General features: G+C 39.5%; 1 protein-coding gene across 4 annotated transcripts in view; it reads left to right on the top strand.

Moving 5' to 3' along the window:
- Positions 1-24,132, top strand: part of PRKCD (protein kinase C delta) — a 129,621-nt gene extending 105,489 nt beyond the window's left edge. For 2 of the 4 annotated variants that reach the window (XM_089523886.1, XM_089523875.1), the window contains exons 10-18: positions 4,000-4,096; positions 6,505-6,623; positions 10,581-10,754; positions 11,750-11,841; positions 14,255-14,317; positions 16,365-16,503; positions 19,392-19,580; positions 20,344-20,472; positions 23,135-24,132. In XM_089523886.1, the coding sequence (XP_089380012.1) occupies positions 4,000-4,096; positions 6,505-6,623; positions 10,581-10,754; positions 11,750-11,841; positions 14,255-14,317; positions 16,365-16,503; positions 19,392-19,580; positions 20,344-20,472; positions 23,135-23,293 (1,161 nt within the window). In that variant the 3' untranslated portion in view covers positions 23,294-24,132. The remainder of the gene's footprint in view (positions 1-3,999; positions 4,097-6,504; positions 6,624-10,580; positions 10,755-11,749; positions 11,842-14,254; positions 14,318-16,364; positions 16,504-19,391; positions 19,581-20,343; positions 20,473-23,134) is intronic. The other 2 variants (XM_089523907.1, XM_089523897.1) reach the window with 2 other exon arrangements.
- Positions 24,133-24,757: the final 625 nt, after the last annotated feature.

The raw sequence follows: 24,757 nt of genomic DNA, 5'->3' as shown, positions 1-24,757 counted from the left end.
ATTTCATTGGACCCACTGTCACAGTGAGTCCCACTCACCCAACTATTTTCCTGTGGTGACAACCCCATGGATTTTGTCATCCCACCACTGCCACCAAATTATGTGACAAGAGCCACCAAAACTGCTTATTTTCCTTTTTAAGAATTCACTTTTAGATGTTATCCAGTAGCATGCTTACTTATTTCAGAACCAAACAAGCTTGTAAGTAACTAATGAGAAAACTTTATTTGAAAAACAGTTTAACAATGTTTCACTTGTTCAGTTGGTACATTCACTGTTTATCGTTTCATTTTGTTGCGCTTAGTTACATTTTGGTACTCCTCTCTCTCTTTCTAGAGAACTCCAGTTGCTCTCTCTTAGAACCCTCCCACCGTCCTCATTTACTGTTATCCTTCTGACCTTATTTGTATTCTGCCCTCAGGCTAACCCTATCCCTCAGGATATCAGACTAGCAATTCCTTCACTTGGAGTGCTATACTGAACCAAGTCCCTCACTTCTGAACTCCTTCCCTGTCATATAGCTGAGTCATTTCCTTCCAAACTTTAGTTCCCACAGTCCCTAACCTCTGGACTTTTACACAACCAGACCCTAGCTGTCTGAGACCAAAACCCTATTCCTCCAATGGAATTCATCTCCTCTTACTGGCCGACATTCTGTTGGCTGTCGCCAACTGAGCCCTGATTGGCTGTAGCTAGCTTTTTCCTGATTGGATGTTGGTAGCCTGGCCTAATTCTACTCTCTAGGTAACTATCAGCCAATTATCAGGATCTTTCTAAGTAAGGTCCTAGAGTGAATGATGACAATACAACTCCAGGCTTTATTGGATGAAACGGATTACCTGGACCCATTCCAGTCTGGGTTCAGGCCTAGTTGTGGCACAGAAAGAGCCTTAGTTGCCTTGGTGTATGAACAACACCAGGGGTTGGACAGAAGGAGTGTATCCCTGTTGGTCCTTCTGGATCTTGCAGCTACATTTGGTGCCATTGGCTGTGGTATCCTTCTGGATTGATTGGATAATGTGGGATTGGTGGCATTGCATTGCAGTGGTTCCAGTCTTTCTTGGCTGAACATCCCCAGAGGATGGGGCTGGGGGACTGTTGTTCAGCCTTTTGGGTTCTGCAGGGGTCACTGTTGTCCCCTATGTTTTTCATCATCTACATGAAGATGCTGGGGGAGGTCATCTGGAACTTTGGGGTTGGGTGTCATCAGTATGCTGATGATACCCAGCTCTATCTCTCCATTGTAACTGATGAAAAAGAGGCTGTGACAATGCTAAATAGGTGCCTGGATGCAGTACAGGACTTGACATAGGTGGACAGACTGAGACTTAAGCCAGACAAGACAGAAGTGCTGCTGATCAGTAGGAAAATCAACCTGGGATTGGAATCAAAGCCTGTTCTAGAAGGAGTTGCTGTCCCTCTGAAAGATCAGGACTGTAGCTTGGGGGTGGTACTCTTGAAACCAGTGCTGTTACTGGAAAGCCAGATTGCTGCAGGGGACAGGACCACCTTTACCCAGCTTCAGCTGGTGCACCAGCTGCACCCTTTCTTGGAGCAAGGTAGACCTGACAGTAGTGGTTCATGCTTTAGTTACATCTTGATTAGACTACTCTAATGCACTCTGTATGGAGCTGCCTTGAAAACTGTTAGAAGCTACAGCTAGTGTCATATGTAGCAGACAGACTAGTGCCAGGTGTGCATTTTAGAGACCATGTAACAGCAGTCTTGCAAGAACAACATTGGCTTCCAATTTGTTTCCAAACCCAATTTAAGATGCTGGTGTTGACTTTCAAAGCCCTAAGTGACTTGGGGGCAAGTTATCTGAAAGACTGCCCCCTACCATATGAGAATGCCAGAAATTTGAGCTCTTCAGAGGAAGCCCTGTTGTGTAGTATATATACTATACTATACATTAAGTATAGTAAACACTTAATGTATCACATTTATAAACATTTGGACTTAGATATAATTGTTTGTCCAAACTAGAGTAGACACATGGAATCAACAGACTTACCAAGTTCGTATTGATTCAGTGGGCCTATACTAGTAGGGACTACTAAACTGGTTGTTGGCCTGAGTTTCTTGCTTTTTAAAGTAAATAGCAGTAATCCATTTTCAGCTTTCATAGTTATGGAGAAGACATTAAAAACAGAGAACTGTGAGAGAAGCTTTTGGTGAACCAAAACACAAAATTTAATAAATGGTTAATCATAAATTCATGCTGTGACACATAGGTCTAAAAATATCAAGTGTAAAAAAGTAATTTTAATATGAACACTTGTAGCATATGTGTGTTTTGATATTGTCGTGTATCAGTTGCCAGCCAGTGTATTTGTATATTTTTTGGTTCACCACACTTTGAAAATCTGTAGAAAACAGTTCTTCTGTCAGGAAACATGACAGTAACAATAGCAATAGCAAGTATATTTCTATACTGCTTATGAGTGCACTTAAGCACTCCCTAAGCGGTTTACAAAGTGTACGCTAATTATCCCCAACAATCTGGGTACTCATTGTAGCGACCTCAGAAGGATGCAAGCCTGAGTTGAGCTTGAGCCCTTTTGCTGGTATTGAACTTGCAGCCTTATGGTTTGTGAATGAGTGGCTGCAGTTCATGCATTTAACCACTGCGCCACCAGTTGGCCCTCTACATTGCAGGTTTCAGATTTACAATTTTGACTGTTCATGACTTTGTAGCTGCTGCTTAACAACAACAATGTCAACCTCTTTACCCCCTTCCTCCTCACCCTCCCTCTTGGTGGATCCAACTCCTCTCCCCTTCTCCCCCTCCCTCTCAGCCAAGCCAAACAAAAGGAATACCATACGTTTCCCGCTTTTGACAGACTATGTATTCTGCTCACTTCCAAAATCCTTCCTTTTTCCCCCCAGGGAAGCTTTGATTTTATTACTTATTTAAGATATTGATACAGTCTATCACTTCTCAGCCTTCTAAGGCCTTCAGGCAATGCACAATAGATAAAAGAATTTAAAACAATACAGGTATAACTAAGTTAACAAAGCCTCTAGCAAAAAAGATCCCTTTTACTAAGCATTTTCATGACCACCCAATCCCCCTTTTCTTCTTCACCCTCTGTCTAGCTGGCATGTTTTTAGCCACATCAGCACTGGAAGGATGGGGAAGAAGAACTGGAACAACATAAACTGTTGGTGTTAGGTTGTATTCCAAAGTCCAATTTGAATTTGATGTTTGCAGTCACCACCACAAAGAATCCACAAAGGGAAGGTATGGTGTTGCTTTTGTCTGGCCAGGACAGGAGAGGAGGAGGGGGGGGGGGAAGGAGTTGGATCCTAAGGGTAGTGGCTGCAAACACTGGATTCAAAGTAGAAGGACTTTGGAAATGATGAGAATGCAAAATTTGTCAAAGTGGAGAAGGAACGGTGTTTCTTTTGTCTGGCTGGGAAGGAATGGGAGAAGAGGTGGATCCTCCACTGCAGTAGTAGCTGCTAACATCAGATTGAAAGTGGAACCACTTTGGGAATGGGGGGGGGGGGGAGCCAACGTGTTGCAAAGTTGCAAAGAGAGCTGTGAGTGCTGCTCTGGGTGAGAGAGAACTCTCTATTATTCATTGTGGGGGCTAACATATATATGGTTTTTCCATTTTCATGGGGATCCTCCACCCCTAACCCCCATGTGAAGGGGTGATTGTAACCATACTAGATATTTAAATAGTCAATTATTTATTTCTAAAGACAGACGTGTACATTCATTCCTCATATTACATGACTATGGGCTGAAACAGAAGACCATAAGGGGGCGGCTTAACACTGTCCTTTGCTGGGTTGGGGCTGCAACAACCACATGCCACCCCCGAAGCCGGTGGTTTTTGCCGGTCTGTTTTGGCCCTCAATGTATCCTGTCCGGTTAAAGAATATTCTACTTACTTTTAAAGCTTGGCCATGTTAGGTCAGTATTAAAAACATTAATTGTTAAGCTAAATGCTGGATTAATTTTGAGGATTTTTTTTCTTTTCTTTTCAGAGATCTTCCAGAAAATCAGAATCTGGATCAGTAGAAAGTGTTGGCATTTACCAGGATTTTGATAAGAAACCTAAATCCTTAGGTGGTGATACAACAGGTGAAAAGCTTGTCAAATCGGTTTTATTGTGGATAATTAAGACATGAATATATTCACTTACTTCTTGCTATTATAATGCAAATAATTGCTCATTAAGAATAAAAATACCAAATACAAAAATACAAAGAATAAAACACAAAATAAGTATTTAAGGACACATACAGCAAACAACTCCTTATGCACAACTTAAGGTTCAAAAGGTATCTTATACTAGTTAGATCAATTAAGCTGTTACATTTTTATGCATGGATTGATTCTTGCATGTAATTCAGTTCTTTGGAATATGAACAAAAATTGTGAATCTCATTAAATCCAGGGTGGTGGTATATTCAAGGCAGAAAGACATTTTATGGAATTAAAATTACAGTGTCCTCTCCTCTAAACCATATTTGGTCTGAGACCCAGAGGATCACCTTCTACATGAGCCTACATGGACTTCATGATCCTCATCAGCCATCTCCCACCCTTGTCATCTGTGGTTAGTCTTGTGATGAAGAGTATTCTTGTTGGTCATGGAGCATGTTCCTAGAGAGATTCATTGAAGTATGTGTGTTCGTCACATCTTCAGACTGTACAGCAGGGATTTCCAAACCTTGGTCCTTCAAGCATCCCAGAAGCCCCAGCCAACTTGATCAACAGTCAGGAATTCTGGGAGCTGAAATGCAAAACATCTAGAAGAAAAAAAATTGGGAATCACTGCTGTATAATAATAAAAGTTCTCACCTAAAGCATCTGAGGAAGTAGACTGAAGTCTACAAAAGCTCATGCTGCCAACGTCTTTCTTTCAGTTAGTCTCAAAGATGCTACAAGATCTCTCTACATTCAGAGTTCTCAGAACTGTGTACAAATAAATTCAGTTATAGCCATGACAATCTAAGTAAAAGAGTAATAAAATCACACAGAATAAAATTAGCAGCAATAGTGTAATCCCTATGAATAGTTGGCTTGGCCCATTGGGTGGGGAAACCCTAAGAGAGGGCTGTACCTATTAGTATAGAAAGAGAGAGAGAGAGAGAGAGAGATGGACCTAGAGAGGGCTACGGTTTGGTCTCTTTTCAGCTTGAATAAGGTAGTTTTATTTTCAATTATTTATTTAGGAAGGAACAACAAATTCTTTGTTGTACAACTTCTATATTCCACTACAAATAATTACAGTCCCCTTCTCAGGACTTAACCACCATTGGGCAAAACCAATAATTCATATGGGTTATATTGTTATAATGAAACCCAAATAAAAGCTGCCAGCAGGAGATAAAAAAGCAAAAGTGCAAAGTTCCCAAGATGCCTGAGGGAATAAAAAGGTCTTCACTTGGTCCCCCAAAAGACTATAGCACAGATGCCTCCTTCTCTATAGAAGGTATTCCACGTGTGGGATGCCATTACTGAAAAGACTTTGGGACTCTACAGACTGCCCCTAAGAGGTGGTGGGATGCCGCCCCTTTCCTGGCTAGATCAGGGCTGTGGCAACCTCATGTCGTGGCCCCAATCTGGCCTTTGGAGGGCACCAAAGCCATGGTGGCACAGCTGTATGGCACCCCTTCAGCACTGTGTCATTTGGACACAGCGCCAGAGGCACGCCATGATACCACACGCCATCTGGAGCAGCACACGGCATCATGGTACCTGGGGCAGAGTCAGGGCATGTGTTGTCAGGATGCTGCAGCCCGACTCCGCTCAGAGGCCAACCTTTCAGACCAGTCTGTATAGGGCCTTCATCTTGGAGCCAGCCTCCTTGGTCTCATAGGATCCAGGTACTATAATTATGGAGAAGATGTTCCTTCAGGTCATCTGAACCTAATAGTTTATGGTTTGAAAGGTTGAAACAAGCACTGATATTGTTTTGGCACCAGGCAAATAATGTTTTTGTTATTTGTCAGGGCGTATCAGCACATATTGTAAACTGCTTTTGATTTATGGCTTTTTTCCTTTGGCTGAATACTCCTGTTTTTGTTTTTTATTTGTTTTTTATTATTATTATTTATATCCCATCCTTTATCTGAAGATCTCAGAGCAGCTTACAGTAAAATCGATTTAATACAATAAATAATCACAAAGGTTTAAAAAGATTTAAACTAATTTAAATTGTTTCTCAATTAAAAACAGTCAATTTAAAGGGGACTTTACCCCACATTGTGAGCAAAGTAAAGAGTAATGCAGTAGTTTCTTGGAATTATAGTTAGCTAAAGTTTTGAGTCCAGATGACCACTGTCTATATAGTGAGAATTATAAATTCTTCCCACATAAGCATACAGCTTCCATATTTATAGTTCTTTGTGAGCAACTGGAGCAGCTTCACCAAAAGTGATACAATAGTACTTTGTAGTCATAAAATACAATAGCAGGTTATTGCAGGAGACACTGGATACTTCCTAGGCATAATTGAAAAACTTGCATTTTGGTTTTTACAGATAATAGTGAGTATGATAAGCTCTGGGAAGGAAGATCACTGTCACGACCATCCAGGAGGAATTTCAACATAGACAGTTTTATCTTCCACAAAGTTCTTGGGAAAGGAAGCTTTGGAAAGGTAGCTTATTTTTCTTTACATTTTTAAATGAATAGACAACTGCAAGTCATATAACATTTTGTGGTGAGCAGAAGGCAAATTACATATTTCTCCAATGCAACATGGTTGTGGTGTCAAGTGTGAAACTCATAGCAAACACATAGACTTGGTAGAAGGGATAAAGAAAATTATATTCTTCTTTCTGGGAGGTCTAGAAGGCATATAAAATAGTGCCCTATTTTCAAAAGTCCATGATTTAAGTTTAAATATCTACATATTCATAGACTTCACATGTAATCTTCTCCAGGGATAGGAATATAGAAATAACTTTTCACACACAAAATAAGACTCACAAACATAGTGGTTCATCCCACACCAACCTATCTCCATCAACTACTCCAACTATAACTCCACACAACCCCACACATGTCCTGTCTCTTGGCCCACTTATATAGGGTGGCTTATATAGGAGGATCACACACCATGATGCAAGCTTGCTGCAACTTTGCCTCATGCCATGTGCCCATGACTCAGCTGTCTGTGTCTGTCACATACAATGCATGTCACTCCATGTTACTTGTCACTCAAAATACTTTTCTTTTGTTTAAAACACAATTACTCCATACAGCACTGCTATCCTATATAAATCTGGAGAGCCCTTTTGTATGAATCATGTATGAAGGGGGATTGTTTCTTCAGCTTCCTCTGTCTCACGATGTGTGGAGCTTCCATAACTCTCAACTGCCTATATGTTAGTCAGTGCAGCTCATAGCCAAGTACTTGATGCATTCTGCTTTCTTAAATTAGTAGTGGGTTGTGTTGCAGCACAAAAGAAGTGTGCAAAGCCTTTACAGAACTGCATTCATTGTGATAGGCAAATAACAGTTTTGCTTTGTTAAGTATTTATTGTCTCCTATATGTTCAGCATGCCCTCCAACTTCCTCGAAATGTCCCTGAACATGCTAGGCATGAACATGCCAGGCAGCTATAGGGGTCATCCAGACTGACTACTAGTGCTAATTCAGTCAGCTCATCTTAATGTCACAGCATATTGTTTTGGGCTGCTGCTTCTCATTGCCAAATTCACACACACAAACAGACACACATATATTTTTATGAATTGTATGGTCGTCTTCTCCTCCTCCTCCTTCCTATTATTATTATTATTATTATTATTATTATTATTATTATTAACAAGATCACATCACCTCATGTGCAAGAGATTGTCAAGGAAATTTACTGACAATCTCTTTCCCCTGCCCCTTTTTGTGCACACATGCACACACATATACATCTCCAAGTTAGAACAGGGAGGAGTGAAGGAAATGAGAAGAAGCCTCCAGAAGGTGCTGGTAGGCATAAAATACATAGGAGAAGCCCAAACCATCCTGGAATTACTATTGCATCATCTCATCTTCAGAGACAGAAGTAACAATTGTAGCGGTATGAGCCATGATCATTTGCATTTGCAACTCATTTAGCCAGTTTGGATAAGTCTGTATTTGATCAAAACTTGTATCTCTATGTTCTGGGCTGAGTCTATTTCATCTCTCTCCGTGACCCAGCATTGACTCAGACCTAGGCTAACTAGATACATGCAGCAATCATCTTGAGAATTCATGATGAGGTTCTCCAAGGATATTGGTTGGTTGGTTTTGAATTTCCGTATTTGGGAGCTGTCCAGCCCCCAAAGAATACCCACTTTTTTGTAAAAAGAAGCTTCCTTTTATTTGACTAGCAAAGGCTAGTCAACTAACCTAACCTCTGATGCAGAACCTAAGATGTCTCCCATGCCTGCAAATTGTTTTGGTAAATTAAATACTATTTTGTTCCTTCTACTGTATACGCAACAAAACTACTTACAAACGAGCAGATTTTCTTTTGGCTGAAGTTTGGGTTAACATGCCACTGACTCTCAAGTAGTTTAAAGGTAATTCTGGGGAAAGCTTTGCGTCATTCCCAGAGGATATGAGCCTATGTTATCATGTGTGCAATCTAATTATTTTTATTAATAACTGACAGGCCTACCACCTAAGCTGAAACACCATATGTTTCAGAGAAAAAGAAAGTAAGAGACTATAACACTATTGTTCTCCCTCTCCATTCTGGAAAATAGCACTCTGTAGGCCAAGATGCAGCTGCCAGTCACCTCTCTGTGACCTTTGATCTCAAGTCCATATCTAACAGGGATGTTTTATGCAAGTTGCCCAAATAGGGGCTCCCCAGCACAGGAAACCAGCTATACAAGGTTGATCCAGATAGCTCAGCATGGGAGAAGCCCAGGGCATTCAGCCATAATGGGATGTCTCCAAACTGGAATCAGCATAATCTCTAGAGTCTAGACTATAGAAAGGCAGTAGTGAGCTGGACTGGGAGACTGTTTGCATATAGCAGACAAAGGGAGTTTCCCTCTGGAAATAAAGCTCTTTTCATCTGAGAACATTCACACTAATTGTGCAGTCATCATTACATATTACATCCCATTCTTCTCCCCTGGGAAAGCTGCAGTAGCCCATCAACTCCTGAAATGCTGCCCTAAGGAACTATTTCTGGGTATAAATAGGAGTGCCTCATGAGTGCCATGGCCCTTCAGCAGAGGAACAATGCTGGGTTTGGATTGCTGGATCTGGAATTCGCAACCAAAGTGCAGCCCCTCCTGCTGTCCCTCCCTCCCAGTTCTCTTTCAGGAACAAATAAAACCAGGCAGAACCTCTGTTTGATTTCAGATGGACACTATGTAGCTGGCCACCCCACATTCCTCAGGCAGCTACTGAACCACTTTCAATCTAGCTGTCCCAAAATCAGAGCTATGTTTCAAGAGTATTGCCTCTTAGCCACCCTGCCTATTACTACCTTTGCTTCATTAGTTCTTGTATGTGTGCTTATGTGAAAGAGTATGCTTTTGTGTGACCTCCCCTTTACTTTAATTTTGAAAATGCCTCTGGAGTTCTCAGGGTTTGGAATTGATCTACACGGGTCAAGATCCGGGTTCTACATTACTGGAAACTTCTTGCCATCTCCTATTTGAGCTAAATTAATTTTCCCATCGAATACAATTGTGCATGCCCTACTGGGAACTCCCTGTGATTTAGGTAACAACTGATGGGCAGAGACACTTTACAGTGAACACAAGTTTGAGATTTCTTTTAAAAAAATCAGAAACCAGTGAAAGCGCATTAGGATCATGAACTTCTTTCCTACAATGGGTGTTAGGTTGGCATGACATATCTAGAAATATGTTATCTCTGGTCTGAATGTTTCACTCTGATCTTATCTTAGATAGATTTGTGTGTTGCATAGAAATGCTACAGAACTGTACATGTCTTAATAGTTCATCATCTTTTGATGATTGTGGATGGTACTTCATGCACTTGATGATGTCAATGATGGTCTTTATTTACATTTTGCTTTTGTCCCCAAAACCAGGATTCAAGGCGGTTTAGAAATTAAAGCAAATGCAATATTGCTAAAATATTCCAAATGTTAACATTAAGACTGAATTATTGATAACATGTAATAAAAATAATAAACAACATTTTAAAAACTACAGTGCCCTATTAAAAGCCCTTTCGTTTGTTTTTGTGTTGTTGTTTTTTGAATCTTGCTGGATTTTTTTTTTAATTTTTACTGCCAACAGAAGGAAAGCAAGAAAAGAGCCATTCTAAATTCCCTAGGAAGAGAGATGATGTCAGATTTAACCCATAAAAGTTAAAAGTTAATAAAAATTTTGGACAGCTAGATTGAAAGTGGTTCAGTAGCTGCCTGAGGAATGTGGGGTGGCCAGCTATGTGTAGTCTTCAAGATGTCACAAGATCCTTTAATGTGAACTCAGATGTGGCTGTAGGCTGCAGAAGTATATACTGATTGAGTCAGACACATGTTGTAGCTCTCATATCACAAAGGGGCAAATTGAAGATTTTCATCAGCTGGAAAATTCTTAATTGAGTCTAATTATTCGTATTTTCTTCTGTTTTACAGGTACTACTTGCTGAACTGAAAGGGAAGAATGAATTTTTTGCAGTAAAAGCTTTGAAAAAGGACGTGGTGCTAATTGATGATGATGTGGAATGTACCATGGTGGAAAAGCGGGTCTTAGCACTTGCATGGGAAAATCCATTTCTTACCCATTTATACTGCACTTTTCAAACTAAGGTACAATGCAGTCCTTAATTTTGCTTTTGGTGTAACTAGACAAATCAAGAATATTGCTGATCTTTTTTTGAGGAGAAGTACAGCAGCAACAGAGAACCTGAGGCCCCACAAATTACTACTCCCATTATTCCTCACTGTTGACCAAGCTGATTGAGCCCAAAATGGAATTCAAAAGCATCTGGAAGTCCACACCTTTCCCAGTGCTAACCAGCATTGGAAAGAGGAAACTATCATAAAAGAATCTCAGGAAAGAGGAAATGATCAAAAGAGAATCTCAAGTGAGGGAAGGCAACACTTAGCAGGTTATAAGCTCATATTTAAAAGTGTCTCACTTTACAGCAGTGCTTGCTTTATATGCAGGAAGGGTGGTCGATACAATATATGTTACATATAACATGTTTAGAGGTAGCTGTGTTGGCCATGCAGCAAAATACAATAAAATTTAGAATACCCAAAGCAGTGATACTTTTATTGGGCTAACTTCAAAGCTTAAAATATATCATGCAAGCTTGTGAAGCTTCGCTGGCTTCTTCATCAGGCAAAAATGTTAAAAATCATTCAGGAGAAGTAAGGTGATGATTTTAGAGTTACAGGCCCACATTTGTCTCAGATGTCAATCTGTTGTGAGTTAAGATGGTACTGAGGAATTTCAGTGCAGGCAGAGGCCACTCCCTTTCTTGGTCATATGAGGACCGGAGACAAAGTGCAATAAAAGACAGGTAATAAAATTTTAACTCCATTAGGAACAGAAAAGTAACTTCCCTTGAGATCCAGCTGTCCCTGTCCTGTGTGAAGCCTAAAAAGGGGGCCATTAGCTCCTCACTGGGGTATTAGTTTTCTAAAGAAGTAAATAATGTCTGATAGCCCTTGTTAAATTTTCCGGTCAGAGGATGATAACAGTATGCAGCTGGAGTCACTCAAAGAAAAACATGTTAATGCTGTAGACAAGGTTACATCAGTTGGTTAATGTTGTGTTCTTTCCTGTTTGTAAATAGGACCATCTGTTCTTTGTTATGGAGTTTCTTAATGGTGGAGACCTAATGTTCCATATACAGGATAAAGGCCGTTTTGATCTCTTCAGAGCTACGTAAGTGTCAGCAATGTTCTGAGATGGTGACAATTCTCTTCCAGTCCTAAAAAAAAACCCAAGTGTTTAACAGAGAGGGTGCTATCTACTTCACTTACGCAACATGGGAGAAGGTGTTGTCATCATACATGAACAACTGTACTTTCATATTTGGCTATTGTGATTTTGTTCACTTTTCCATAGGGAAACTCAAGGAAAACTCAAACTTGCAGGTCATGTCTTAGAGTTAAAAACAATTTTTAAAAACCCAGTGCATTCATTTCCTTGGAAATAAGGAGATATTGCTAGTTAGCACAACCCTTGATGCTCAAAGGACCATCTCTCTTTGTATATGCTTACCCAAAGATTGGTATTTGTTGAAGGGTCCATCTTCTGTGTTTTGGAGGCAATACAAAGTGGGAGAACATGAGAAAGGGCCTTTTCTATTGTGGTACCCTGATCATGGTGTCATTCCAGTGCCAAGATAAAGCATGACTTTTTACTAAAATCTTTCGGGTTGAATTGATTTTATCCAAACCAGCTCTCATGTTTATGGTGTTGTCTTCAATTGTTCAACTGGTTTCAATCCTCCTGCTTTCACTTGTCAAATTGTTTAATATACTGTACTTAAGAGTTGCCTTAATATTTTAAAATGTTTTACATAATTTTAAATAAGTTAAATTAATTTTACCGCATGCTGCAGTAAGATTCCATGATAAAGCATGGGACAGAGAATGAGCAAACAAACTATAGCTATGTTCATATAACACACAAAAAGACCCATTCACTCAAGAATTGCTTAAACTCCCCCATATAGTTCAGTGAACAAGTCTTTTGTGTAGCAAACAGTTAACTTTATTCCAGAAAAAGCAAGGTGTTAAAAGGCAGACATCTTAAGTCAGAAGCGCCATGATCCACAAACATTGCCATAGACTTAACAATATCCCACCCATACATTGACAGCTTTCTCTTAATTTGTTTTACAACCAAAACATACCACACCTCTTTCTTCACAGAAGCTAGTTCCAGTCTCCTCACCATTATCTGCTTTTCACCAGTAACTATGGGAAAGTTCCTCCCACACATATCTACAAATTCCAGCTCCAAAGACTAGGCATCCCTTCGAAATGGCACCCTCGTAAATATTATTAGTACTACACTTCCCATCATTCCCATTCCACTCTAACCACTAAGTGTTCTTTTAAACTGTTAGAATATAAAACCCAACCAAACATATTTACACATGACAGAAAATATCAGATTCTGACACATGCTTGATTTCAAGGCTGTAGTGCTGACCTTGATGCTAGAGACCTATTCTCCCACCCCTTGCCCAAGAGAGCATAGCCACCTCTGCTGCTACCTGTGATACAGCCAGCCATCAGCTGCTGGGATTTATGAAGGCTACATTGGTTGGCCTCAGTAAAAAAAAAAAAAAAGGGGGGGGGGTGATTAAAGCAATTTCATCTTTCCTCGGTGCCTCTTTCTGAGAAAGGACACTACTGTTGCTCCCCAGAGTAGGTAAGACGGATGTACCTTGTGAAGTGGAGAGAAGCAAGAGAACCAGCACCAACAGGAGTCCATGCCAGCCACTCTAATACACCATACACCAAGTATTATTATTTTTTCATGACATCTATATTTTTCTTCTAGGGAAGGAATTGTTTAGCGTTCAGGACACTAAAATTTATTTTTTAAAAAATTAAACAAAATAATTTTTAAAGGCCCCGAACACTAAGTAATTCCTTCACTAGAAAAAAAAATATAGATATTCAGAACGCATCCATTCATTTGTGTGTTTTTTTGTTTTTGTTTTGTTTTGTTTTGTTTTGCAAAGGAGCAACAATGCAAAAACAGTTGCTTATCTGAAGGGGGAGCTATCCAAACTAGGAGAGATAAATTTTTACACTGCCCATCAGCTGCACAGAGTTTTAATATGATCCCTGAAATATTTTCTTCACACAGGACAGTATAACACCTAGAGTTCATAAATGATTTAAGAAAATGTTCTCTCTTTGTTAAAACAAAATCAGATTTGAATAGCAGAGGAAGGTAACGTCCAGTTTTCTCAGCTGGACCATGCAAAAAAATAGGAAAGGGTGGGTTTGAGATGAGTTTAAATCCCCTCAGTAGGCAAGTGCATAGAATTAAGGGAAGAATTTCCCAGAACTGGAGGAATGTGGAGGTTTATAATCTTTGCCTGCATTTTATGGGGAGAAATGGGGATTTTGGAGAGAAGCTGACTAGTGGTAAGCCTGTTCTAACTCAGCCTACACCTTATTACACATTTCCAACATATAATACTTCTAAAAGTTTAGGTGAAAGGAGAAAGATTTCTGAAAGGGACTCTGTGAAAAACAGTTACCACAACAGCATTAGGCTTAGTACTTTTAAGGTTTTCTTTTTATTTTAAAGTGCTTTTACTTTATTTCAGGTTTTATGGAGCTGAAATACTGTGTGGCTTACAGTTTCTTCATAGCAAAGGCATTATTTATAGGTGAGTGTTGATTAACCTTGGTAAGAGTCTTGTAAAACATTGCATCACTTGTGTTGTGATGATGAATTGCTGGTTTCTGTGATTAACCTACAAGCAGAGTGTTTTACAAGGAGCTGTTCCCTATTAAATTTTGGTTTTGTTCCAAAGGTGTTGAAAAGAGGCAATTCAGCAAGTACTTGAGACCAGTTCCTAATTGTTTTCTTTTCTCCTTGGCAACAAGAAGAAAGAAATGTTGTTTACATTACACAAAAGGATCTTTGTCTCACATTCCTAATTACCAGGCATTTAGCCTCAAAACTGAGACACTTCTGTCCTCATCCTAGCAGCAAAGCAGACTGATAGTATTTGGGCCAGCATTTCACTGGGCTGATCTCTTGGTAAGAGTACTGACCAAAGTGCTTTACTCTGAATAACAAATGATGGAAAGGTTAAAAGTTAAAAGGAATACATCTTGCACTGTAATGAAATGCCATTCCATGCTGTTGGCCAGATTTGATCATGTTCTGGAGGCACTCAGTTGGCTGGTAGATTTAAAGGTGTATTGGCTTTCAGGTTTCCTTTCCCACTGAATAAGCATTTGGCTTTCACTTCAGAAATACAATTATACAGCAGTGAGAATGGCTACCTCACTAAGGCAACCAGCCTTTTCAGTGTTTTTTGTGCTTGACTATGGCAAGCATGTGCTTTGTTGCAATGTCTCCAGTCCTTTTTGAAGGAACAGGACTAGAAGGTGGTATTACAGTAGTATTGATGGACCCAAAAATAAAGATTCCATGTGTTGCTCAACTTCAAAAGCACTAATTTCTATTTCTCCAGGGAAGTGGTTTTAATTTATCATATTTTGGTTGTAATGTCTGTCTTAATTTTCTGCAAAGGTATAATGCAAAGTAAGAGAGAGAGAGAATGCAGCCATATTTTTGGATTCCCCTTTTAATATCATTTTTTAATATAATACGCTCCTATATAATTCCAACTTTTACTGAAATCTCTTTAGTTCTCTCATTTTTACTGTTAGGAATATATAACTGTTAAAGACTTGTCACGATCAAAATATGGTACAAAATACAGAACAAAAATGAATTTTAAATGTTACAGAAATCAGGCTTATTCATAACATATTGGTATACAATTATCGTATTCTTTTGCTCACATAATCAGCCAAACCTAAGTGTATTGAAAGAAACTAGCTATGGAGCATATGCAATTTCCAAATATTACAATAGATCCCCCAAATAATAAATTTTGTGGATCACTGAATCGTATTGGTCATTACTCTTCTGATTTTCTCCAGTAAACATGGCTGTATGAATTCTTCTCCCTCATTGCCGTATTCTAGGAAATAAGCCCAGTGAAAGACTCTTAAAACCTAAATGTTTTGTGAGCCACAAGGGCAGGACAGACCATTTCTTGCTGTGATCTGGAGTTCAGTTGTACCATCATAACAACTATTATAGTACCCAAAGGCACAGTCATTACATTTTCACTCTTATCAGTCTTGATCACAAACACTTTTTCAAGCACAATGTGTAATTCAGAGTACTCACCAGGTATTCAGTGCAAGTTACTTGGTATCTAATGCTTTTGTTGTAATCCGCTTTGATTTCATGAGAAAAAAGTGGAATAGAAATAAATTTTCGTATTATTATTATTATTCCAAAGTCTGTATGAGTATAGGACTTATTTCAGTTTTAGTTAATCCAACAAGGCCCAAGTATAATAGATGTCTTAATCTTTTGTATGCTTAATTATTTAATGTACTACTAGTTGATAATTCCTGAATGGGCTCATCTACATGATGGTCCAATTTTGCTTAATCATTTCTGGAAGCGGGGCCTCAGGCTTCCTAACATTGGAGGGTGTTTGAATCCCTCCTGCCCCCTCTTGTCTATGGACTTGACTTTACTTTTGCAATAATACTAGAAGTGTCCTGCAAGGCTGAAAAGGAGATTTCGGTGGATACAGTGGCTACTATTGCAGCATGCAACTTGTAGGTACTCATTTCTGTTTTGAGTAATTTTCTGATTTATTTCTTTATTCTTTTACACAGAGACCTCAAACTAGACAATGTGATGCTTGACAAAGAAGGTCACATCAAAATAGCTGATTTTGGGATGTGCAAAGAGAATGTATTTGGAGAGAGCAAGGCAACAACTTTCTGTGGTACCCCAGATTACATAGCACCCGAAGTAAGAAATTTATTTAGGATAGACATACAGATAAATAAATTGAAAATCTTGATCTATCTTTTTGAAGCAGCCTTCCCCAAACTATTGCCTCAGAAGTCATTGCACTACAGCTCCCTGTCCTTTCTAAGTAGAAAATAATCATCCAAATTGTGGGATAATCTGTTCCTATAATCCTCATGAACCCACAGTGTGAACTAGAGGTTTAAAAAAGTAAAACACATTTTGGGTTTAGGTCAAGAGGTTCCAAGTACAGGTATGCCTGTTACTATGCAAAATTAGATGTTACTTTCTACCAGGAAAGTGTGAGCAAAATTAAGTTACAGCCTATGGCTGAGTTTTTCTTAGAATTCAACTGAAGATATATTTCTTTTCTTTTTTAATTATAATTTTATTGTGAATTTCATACATACAAACATCAACTAAACAAACATATAACAAAAAATACACAATTAAAATGTACCAATCATTCACAGATTACCATGTCATTCTTCTAAGTGTATCCAGTCTTTTATCCACATTAGGGAAATTTTCAAATTGGGCAAAGATAACCCACACAACCCTCTCTCCTACATCTTGTAATACTTTGAATCTTATCCTTAGTTTCTTCCTCGACCATATAAAGCATGTTATCTCTAAAAGTTTTTCCATTAAATAACACAGGAATTTTTTGAAATAGAATAATCATCTTTGAAAGGACACTCATCTTTATTGTTGCTATTCTTCCTAATAGTGATAGTTTTAAGTTTTTCCAGTTTTCTAAATTTCTTTTAATAGAGGCCTATACCTTTTTATAGTTGTTTTTGTATGTTAAAATTTATTTTCATAATTTCTATTCCTCAATATTTTACTTTCTTACTTATACTGAATCCCGCTTCCCTTGATAATTCTACATTTTCTTTTCCTGTCATATTTTTGTTAGCTTTTTCTTTATTAATTTGCAGTCCTGAAATTTTCTCAAGTTCTGTTATTATATCGTTTAATATCCTTATACTTTCCATAGGTTCCGGTTTAGAAAAACCACCAAATTGTCAGTGAAGGCCCTCAATTTATATTCCACCTCTTTTTGTTTAACTCCTTGAATTTTGTTTTCTATTCTTATTCTTTTATTTAGATTTTAAATACGATTAGGAATAGCAGTGCAGATAGAGGACATCTTTGTCTACCCTCTCTGAATTTTTATAAATTTCGTTTTCTCCCCATTTATTATTATTTGTGCTTTCTTTTCAAAATATATTGCTCTAATCCAATTCAAAAACCTTCCTCCCAAATATTTTATTGAGAGGTAATGGCTTCAAAAGCTTTCTTTAAAGTGGCACACATAGATTAAAATCTGGAAGGTTCATGGGTTCATTCATAAAATGTGATGTGAGTAATTTAGAGTCTACACCCATGAATTATGGGAAACCAAGTGCTCAGTCTTCATTATAATAATCATAGAAAGGTCAATTCACACTGGAGAAGTAGATGTTTTTAACATGAATGTACATCCACTTCTAAGATGCAATTTGTGTCCTTTTTTTCTTTTTCACCATATGTGCATCATTTAAAAATCATTACAGAACTGAGGTAATTACATCTATCTGCAGCATCCTTGAAAAAATATGTAGCTGTCATGTAATACATGCATTTCAGTGACCTTCTAATGCAGTGTGCTAGCTAGCCATCGGTTCAGATAACAAGGTCTTCCCCAACAGCAATCAGAAATTGGTATCTGAGTAAATAATTATTAGATGAAAATATCTGCATATGAAATTAATCTGTTTGTGTAGAACATATAATGCCTATACATTTGCACAATAATATTTAGTTTTCTGGTATCTTAACATCATAATTTAATTACCATAATAATTTATCATAAATAAAGAATGTTTAACGGCAGCTGTTTTCAAAGCACATTTACAAACACAGTGATAACTTTATTCTTATTGAAATGAGCTGCAGAAGGCATTGGTTCTTCTCCTCTCTCTTCCAGTGTAGCTTCAAGGTTAGAAGATTTTGCTATAGTGCAATTTAGCAGAATAATTGAAGTTTAATATAAAATACAACCCCAATCTAATCAGCTAAACATAACTGATTTGTTGAACTAGTCAGTTGTCATAAAACCAATTTAAGAGTATCATAGAATCGTAGAATCGTAGAATCATAGAATCGTAGAGTTGGAAGAGACCACAAAGGCCATCCAGTCCAACCCCCCTGCCATGCAGGAAATCCCAATATAGAATCATAGAATCATAGAGTAGTTTGAGTTCAGACATATAAGCTTATTGCACAGCACTTGGAGGAACAGGATGGAACAGGAGGAAAATCTGTGTTACTGCACAGGGGAATGCTGCCGATGCCATAGGGAGTCCCCAAGCTGTTCCCCTGCCATTCTATGGCAGCCAATTTTGAAGTACGATTTTGAACCATTCTTCAAAATCACCTGCTGGCAATGGCTTGTGGACTACCAGTGGCATTGGTGGCATTCTCCCATGTGGTAACCCATTCCGTTCCCATCCCTCCAAGCACCATGCGATAAGCTTAATAGTTCTCTACTGCAGTTCATTGTAATTAAAGCAAAGAGTTCCTGCTTTCAAATGTCTTTACTAAAGGATAGGAGAAAAGAGTGCCTAAGGCCAGGGCCTGGTACAGCTTGCTCCCATAATGATAAGCTACAATTCATTGCTACCTCTGAATGCAACCAGTGAAATCAAAGGAATAAAACGTGATCATATAACCCCTGAAAGTAGGAATTCAGAGCAAATAAAAAACATTGTACCTGTATTATCTAAGATGCCTGAACTGGTAAAAACTCAAAACGCTGGTTTTCACATTTCTTGAGGATTATTCATTGGCAGAAAAACTTCCTATTTCTCTTTACACGTCTTCTTTTCTCTTGTTGGCAACAGATCCTGCAAGGATTGAAATACACATTTTCTGTGGACTGGTGGTCATTTGGAGTCTTGTTGTATGAGATGCTTATTGGACAGTCACCTTTCCATGGTGATGATGAAGATGAGCTATTTGAGTCAATCCGAGTAGACACGCCACATTATCCACGCTGGATTACCAAGGAATCTAAGGATATACTTGAGAAGGTGCACACCAGCAAAGTCTACAGACATTATTTCACTCTACCAATCTGTTATGTTGAAGCTGTTGTTAATGTGCTTGTTAGAAGGAGAGTATGTCTCTCTCCCATGGGCAAATGTTTTTGTAAAATAGGGCCTTATGAAATAAGAGACTAGCCTTGACCTATCTCCATGTATTATACAGTCACCTATGGGTTTCTACTAAAGCAGTTTGGGAATTGAGCCATGTTATACACAGATGAGGCAGTAGAGCATCTCTGCCATTGTTTTCTCCCCAGCCAAATCACCACTCTGAATGACCAACTTGAGATCCAACACCTAACTTTTCCCAAATAGTAGCAGTAGGGATCCCTCCAAAAGAAGAGGAGAGTGGTGGGAAATGGTTACTTGTCATCTTCTATTCTGGGATTTTGTGGCCACATCCCTGTTGGTTCACTGTCATGGTGGTTGTACTTTTTCCAGGATTGTACAGTGGGTAAGAGGAGGCACATACAATTTGTCTGCTCCAAGCAGCCTGTTTCTCCAGTGCCTTATCTCTTTTACACCCACAGCATCTGTAGCTATTTTACTCCTGCCAGCACAAAGCATGAAGAGCAGTACTATGGAGCCTAAATGAGTAGCAAAGGTGATGACTAAAACTGGTGCCTTATGATTTTTAGGTTCCATCACATAAATCAGTTGCAGCATCTTACCAACACAGACAGCTCCTAGTCATGCTGATTCTTTCAGGCAAAGTTATTTAATTAGACTATTTTGTTATCTTTTGTAGTTGTTTGAAAGGGATCCATCAAAGCGACTGGGAATAACTGGAAGCATCAGAGACCACCCTTTCTTCAAAGCAATAAACTGGACATTGCTAGAGAAGAGGGAGATGGACCCACCGTTCAAACCTAAAGTGGTATGTTGCCTTTGAAACTGCCGGATGCTCAGTGGTGTCACACTCAGCTGCTTTTCTCCACAGTATTTGTATTCCACTCTTTCATGAAGGAGCTAAGGGCAGCATATTACCATAGGAATGATGATGTACATTCACCATAGGAGTGGTCTTTTTCAGATATGTTCACCTTCATTATAAGTCTCCATGTTTCCACAGCAGACATTTTAAAAAAGAAAGAGAGAGAGATGCCACATCTAGTTGTACAGTTGGCCCACCTCTTCCACAGTCTTGCCTTCCGTGAACTCAAGCTCACACGGAAGGCAAGCCCCAATAGAAACAATGGAGCGTGTCCATTATCCTCAATGGGATTTGAACATACACTCATTTCCCCTTACGTGGGGAGGGGGGAGTCCGGAATGGATGCCCCATGTAAGGGGTAGGCCAACTGTACATTCACATTTCAAAATTGTGTATTTTTAAATATGAATGTACAGTTGGCCCACCCCTTATGCAGGGCATCTGTTCTGGACTCCCCCCCCCCCCCCACATAAGGGGAATTGAGTGTAAGCTCAAATCCCATTGAGGATAATGATGATTTCTCTTAAAATTCTCATTTTAAAATATATTGCGAGACTTTTTTTTAAACAAAGGACTGCAGCACTAAGTTCTGAACTACATTCTGAACTTATTTGAGGGGCTGTGGGTGAGATCAGCACCATCACAGTTTGCAAACACAAAATGTCTCAAGCAGAGACATTTCACTCTGTTTTAAAATAATTCCTACCACCATGTGAAATGGTTAAGATTTGTGGCCACCCAATAAACCTAATTACTGAGCAATGATTTGGAAAAAAAGATTACTTTGATATACATTTTTAATGGATTTGATTCTTTCATGCTTATACAATACTATTATACTCTTCCTTTAGAGCAGTTTCCACATTGTTCAATATGATGCAGCCTAAAGATGCTATTTCTTGCAATTTTTTTAATTATTTGGTACTTTATATTCACTGCCTTTGTTCCATATCCTTGGGAGGTCTGAAACTTAGCAGGAAATTTACTAAGATCTTTTGCAAACAAGCACATGTTCTGCCTGTGAGCAATGATTGCCTGAGTTTGGATTTGTAGCAACTATAGCTAGAGTATGGAATCCAGAGAGAAAAATGTGGTAATGAAGTTTATCGCATGGGGCATAAACCGTTCCGCAGTGCGTTCTAACGGGGACGAGCGTGGGCGTGCATGGAGCGCGATGGGCACCGGATGGGGCCCAAAACGCGACTTTATCGCATGGGGGAACGCCGCCGCCGCCGCACGTTCCCATTGCGTCCCAATTCTGTTCCAGAGGGCGCCATTTCTGGGGACTGTTTCAAAGCGTCCCCAGAAATGGCGCCCTCTGGAACAGAATTGGGACGCAATGGGAACGCGCGGCGGCGGCGGCAGCGTTCCCCCGTGCGATAAAGTCGCGTTTTGGGCCCCATCCGGTGCCCATCGTGCTCCATGCGCGCCCACGCTCGTCCCCGTTAGAACGCGCTGGGGAACGGTTTATGCCCCATGCGATAAACTTCAATGTCTTTTTTCCCGAGGGATTGCATTGTGAGGCTGGTACAAAAAAGCCAAGAGTGTCATGGAATCTTAAAGATTAATATATTTATTATGGCATAATATTTCATGAACTAGAGACTGCTGCATCCAAGTATTACTAAGAGGAGGACACCAGGTTCAAGGATCCAGATGCCTTGGATTACAATTTCCTACCCAGCGTACTTACATCATGTTTGCTACAGATTATGGTAGTCCAACTCATCTGGACTTTACTGGCTGGGGAAGGCTTGAACAGAAGCCCTTTTATATTATACAATTAGAGCACTGTAATTCCACTTTCAGCTGCCATGGCAACCTCCTGGGGGATCTTGGAGTTTGTGGTTTGGCTGAGGCGTCTAAGCACCTCTCTACAAACTACAGATCCCATAGGATGTTGCTATGGCAATTAAAGTGGAACGATTCCATTGTAATTCTGTAATGTGAAAAGGCCCCTGTGGAATTCCAGTATTTGTATTTTCATGGGGTATTTAGAATGATCAGCCAGAGAAACCACTATTGACACCAAGATTACATAGGATGTTGCCATGCTAGTTAAAGTGGAATCATAGTGCTATAATTGTGCAGTGTGAATGGGCCCCTAGATTCTCATGTCATTAATTTAAATGATTTCTTGCACTTGTGGACAATTCTTATCTAGATTGGGGTGGGAAACTATAGAAGGCTAGGGTGCTGCATTAGCTGCCCAGGAAACCTTGGAGGAAACCTCTGCTGCAACTGCTCCCATCAAAAAAAGTCTCCAAATGCCTTAACGTAGCTTGGAGTCATTTTCATATGTTTTGGGCCACTTTAGGCCCAGGAGAAGCCTTTTTTAACAACAGAAAGTGAACAGAAGTCACTTTCCTTTCAGTTGTTTGTTGTTGTTGTTGCCTCTATTTTTAAAGGCCTTTCCTGAGCCTAAATTGGCCTAGTAGAGTGCATTGGGAGTGGAAATGTGCCCCATGCCTGCTACAGGATAATTTTGTGACAACGCATTTTTTTTAAAAAAAATCAAAAATTGTTTTTGGCTTGGGGGGGCACATCCATGGTCTAGATTGATTAAACTGCTTTAACTAAATGTTGTTGTATTTGTGATCCATAGAAATCAGCAAATGACTACAGCAACTTTGACAGAGAGTTTTTGAGTGAGAAGCCTCGACTGTCCTACAGTGACAAAAACTTAATAGACTCAATGGATCAATCTGCATTTGCTGGGTTCTCCTTTATCAACCCTAAGTTTGAAAGAATCCTGGAGAAATAGTCCTTCAGAACAACAGAACTATGAGGTACAGTTGTATATGGAAACTTTCAAGCACTCCATGTGAAATGTGATCAAAGGATACTGCCATCTCTTTGACTTCATTTTGGGGAAAAACACTCCGCAAATAATGTTATACTGCTGATTCTTTAGAAACTGGCAGTAGCTTCATCTTGCATGATTAAGTATCCTTGTGAATCATGTGTACATGATTTTCTCTTCAGCAGGGAAAATGTAAATCGTGTTCGGGGGAATGTAGTTAAATGTCAGAGAGAAATATATATGTATATGCTGTATATTTTGCTCAAGCGGTGAAACATAGGTTATGAAGGTATCTTTAAAATAAAGTGAAATAGATAGTCACTTCTTTTATGTCAAATGAAATAACTTGAATTTTTATTCAGTTTGATTTGGGGCTTCAAGTATTGCTGTTTTTATTTCCTAAGTGCCATCAATTGATGCAGTGCTGTGCAGGGCCTTATTCTAACAAGTTTACAATCTTTTCAATAGTTTTTTTGTTGTTGTCCATGGAAGAATATACATTAAAGATCATGAAAAACATTGCAATTTGTTCAAAGTGTTCCCTTTCCTTGTTAAACAGCCACAGTCACACATGCCAAATGTGATCCATAACCCAAAAGACACACAGTGAGATTCAGATCAAAAATCCACTGAGGCTGAAATCCAGTAAGCATGCTGACAGACCTTAAATCTCTTCTTGTCGGGAAGTGGGGGAAGCTGTTTCTTTTTCACAGTTTAGTCCCAAACAAAGCAATAGCAGGTGGAGGACTCCCAGGTGCACCTCTGCCATTTGCTCCGGCTGCCCTCACATACCTGGGAAAGGTAGAGTAGCCCCCATCTCCCAAATTAAGGTGCCCAAGGGCAATTACACTGCACCCCTGCAGGCAGGCAGTTGCCAAGGCCAAGCAGGTGCAACTGGAAGTTCCTCCACCTGCTATGGGGCAGCCAGGGACAGGGGCACTGAACAAAGAGGTAATGGATTGTGGAATGTCTATAATTATGTCACCTGCAGGATTCCAGCCATATGGAGATAAATGTCATAGAATCATAGAATCGTAGAGTTGGAAGAGACCACTAAGGCCATCCAGTCCAACCCCCTGCCATGCAGGAAATCCAAATCAAAGCATCCCTGACAGATGGCCATCCAGCCTCTGTTTAAAGACCTCCAAGGAAGGAGACTCTTATCACCCTCCGAGGGAGTGCATTCCACTGTCGAACAGCCCTTACTGTCAGGAAGTTCCTCCTAACGTTCTGATGGAATCTCTTTTCCTGTAGCTTGCATCCATTGTTCCGGGTCCTGTTCTCTGGAGCAGCAGAAAACAAGCTTGCTCCCTCTTCAACATGACATCATTTCAAATATTTAAACAGGGTTATCATATCACCTCTTAACCTTCTTTTCTCCAGGCTAAACATCCCCAGCTCCCTAAGTCATTCCTTATAGGGCAT

This window comes from Sceloporus occidentalis, unplaced genomic scaffold (genome assembly GCF_023333645.1).
Source record: "Sceloporus occidentalis isolate IW3139 unplaced genomic scaffold, rSceOcc1.0.p SCAF_1, whole genome shotgun sequence".
NCBI classification, from domain to species: Eukaryota; Metazoa; Chordata; class Lepidosauria; order Squamata; family Phrynosomatidae; genus Sceloporus; species Sceloporus occidentalis.
This window is presented reverse-complemented; position numbering and strand designations above follow the sequence as displayed.